The sequence below is a fragment of the Physeter macrocephalus genome, chromosome 14 (genome assembly GCF_002837175.3).
Source record: "Physeter macrocephalus isolate SW-GA chromosome 14, ASM283717v5, whole genome shotgun sequence".
Taxonomy (NCBI): domain Eukaryota; kingdom Metazoa; phylum Chordata; class Mammalia; order Artiodactyla; family Physeteridae; genus Physeter; species Physeter macrocephalus.
In genome coordinates, this window is record NC_041227.1 from 119,202,668 (window position 1) to 119,204,937 (window position 2,270).

The 2,270-nt window shown below is 50.1% G+C and overlaps 1 protein-coding gene across 1 annotated transcript in view; it reads left to right on the top strand.

Moving 5' to 3' along the window:
- LOC114487581 (uncharacterized) overlaps positions 1-2,256 on the top strand; it is a 61,208-nt gene extending 58,952 nt beyond the window's left edge. The window contains exon 3 of the mRNA XM_028498125.2: positions 1,415-2,256. Within this exon, the coding sequence (XP_028353926.1) occupies positions 1,415-1,652 (238 nt within the window). The 3' untranslated portion in view covers positions 1,653-2,256. The remainder of the gene's footprint in view (positions 1-1,414) is intronic.
- Positions 2,257-2,270: the final 14 nt, after the last annotated feature.

Consider the following 2,270-nt stretch of genomic DNA (forward strand, 5'->3'; position numbering starts at 1 on the left):
AAATAAATAAATAAATAAATAAATAAATAAATTCCTACCCCCAACATCTTAAAAAAACAAAAACAATAAAGCATACGCCCTTTAAAAAAAATTGTCTGGTTTCCCCTTTATCTAAATAAAGAACCTGTATTTTTATACTGTGACATGGCCATGGACCCTTACTGCACACATTGCATTGGGAAGTTACCTTTTCTAGGGCTCGTAAGGCTGTGACTTCAGCTCTGGTGGGGCTCCTCACCTCCCTGCTTCTCTCTAAATCCCTTTTCGGAACAAGGTAGATATAAATACATAAACAATTACAGCCCCCCGATGCGTTTAGACATTTCACTGGATCTTAGAGAATCACACTTGTGATCGGCAAGGGTTTGTGACATCAGAGGGCTATGTCCAGGTGTCCCTGGCTCTCTGCATTAAATGTGTACCTGAAAGGCTGCATGTCAGTTGTTAGTGAACCCCATCTCTTTGCGTCATGACTCCTCCCAGTGTGTGAAGCTTCCCCATCCAGGAGCCATCACGGACTCCATAGGGCTTCCCCCGCTGCCCCCGTCAGGCACCTCTGGTGGTGTTCCTCCGGCCCCAGGTTAAGAATGCCCCCCACACATCGTCCCCCTAAGCGGCCTCTGTCTTCATGGTTGATCACAGATGTAGTTGAACACATCACACTGACGCCTAGAATCAGTATTAAGCCTCCTGGTCACCTTGACCCGTCAGCCATGCCGGTGCCTACAGGCAGTCCATGATTTGTGAATAAAAGGAGCAGCACACTGTGGGACAAATCCTTGACTTTGTTACAGGGTGTTTTGTTTTGCCAAAAGCGGAATGTATTTATTACTTTTTGTCAGATTATAACCACATGTTTAGAAAACAGTATAATAAAACAAAAATGTACACAACAAGAGAAAGTCTCCCTAATTCCACTTCCCTTCCCAGATCACATATCCTTTACAATATCCTTTTTTTTTTATTTTAATTTATTTATTTTTGGCTGTGTTGGGTCTTCGTTGCCGCGCGTGGGCTTTCTCTAGTTTTGGCGAGCAGGGGCTGCTCTTCGTTGCGGTGCGCGGGCTTCTCATTGCGGTGGCTTCTCTCGTTGCGGAGCCCGGGCTCTAGGCGCGCGGGCTTCGGTAGTTGTGGCGCACGGGCTCAGTAGTTGTAGCTCGTGGATTGTAGAGCGCAGGCTCAGTAGTTGTGGCGCACGGGCTTAGTTGCTCCGCAGCATGTGGGATCCTCCCGGACCAGGGCTCAAACCCGTGTCCCCTGCATTGGCAGGCGGATTCCCAACCGCTGCGCCACCAGGGAAGCCCCCTTTGCGATTTCTTGTCTGCACATATGCATATATATGCTACTGTCTTGTTTACAAACATTCTGTGCATATGCACATTTCTAAAACTGCTTTTTTCCCCTGGTGATACAGGATGGAGCTCTCTCCATGCCAGGGTGTTCGCTTCTCCCCTGTCCTCCTCACAAAGGGGTCAGCTTCACACAGCGTGCTCCGGGACACGGTTTTGGCCCCGTCTCCAGGAGTCACGGGACCAGGAGATGACCTCACCGGCTACACCATCTGCCCTGCCTGGCCAGAGGCTGCATCGGGAGGGCCAAGGGGGCACCGTGTGTCGTTGGATCCAATGTGGGGGTGGGGCTCTGGGCCCTGAGAAGCTGTTTAGTCTGAAAATACAAACAGCATACAGAAAGGTTTGGCTCAAATAATGGGTGATAAGGTTGTCATGATAACAACCACGGCGTTTACCATATTAACTCGTTTCATCCCCACACCTTACAGACGAGGCGACGGAGGCTCTGAGAGGTTGAGTGACTTACTCAAGGTCACGCAGCTAGGAAGCGGCGGATCTGGAGTGGAACCTAGACAGCCTGGCCCCAATGTGGGCTCCACGCCCCCGAAATGCACTGTCGACTCCGACCCTGATGCTGTGTGGGCACCTCCGTCAAGGGGGTAACTCAGGGACGGTGTGCTTGACCTGGGTGGCATTTGTCCCGTGGATTCAAAGGACACTATTTGTTTTCCGTCCTTCCAGCCGTGCTGAGTTCAGGTTGCTCATTACTGAGAGACATTGCTGATTAGAGACAGACGCCGCCGCCGTCCTCCTGTGCCCCGCGTCCTTCAGGGTGTGTCCTCAGACTCAAAAAATAGCAATGAAAGCATCCTCAAAACTACCACCTTCCCTTCCTCGTTTCCTCTCCCCTCCACTTCTTCCTTGTTGTTCCATCTAATGAAATGTTGTGGCAAAAAGAGCCAGTTTCTGGTCATTGCA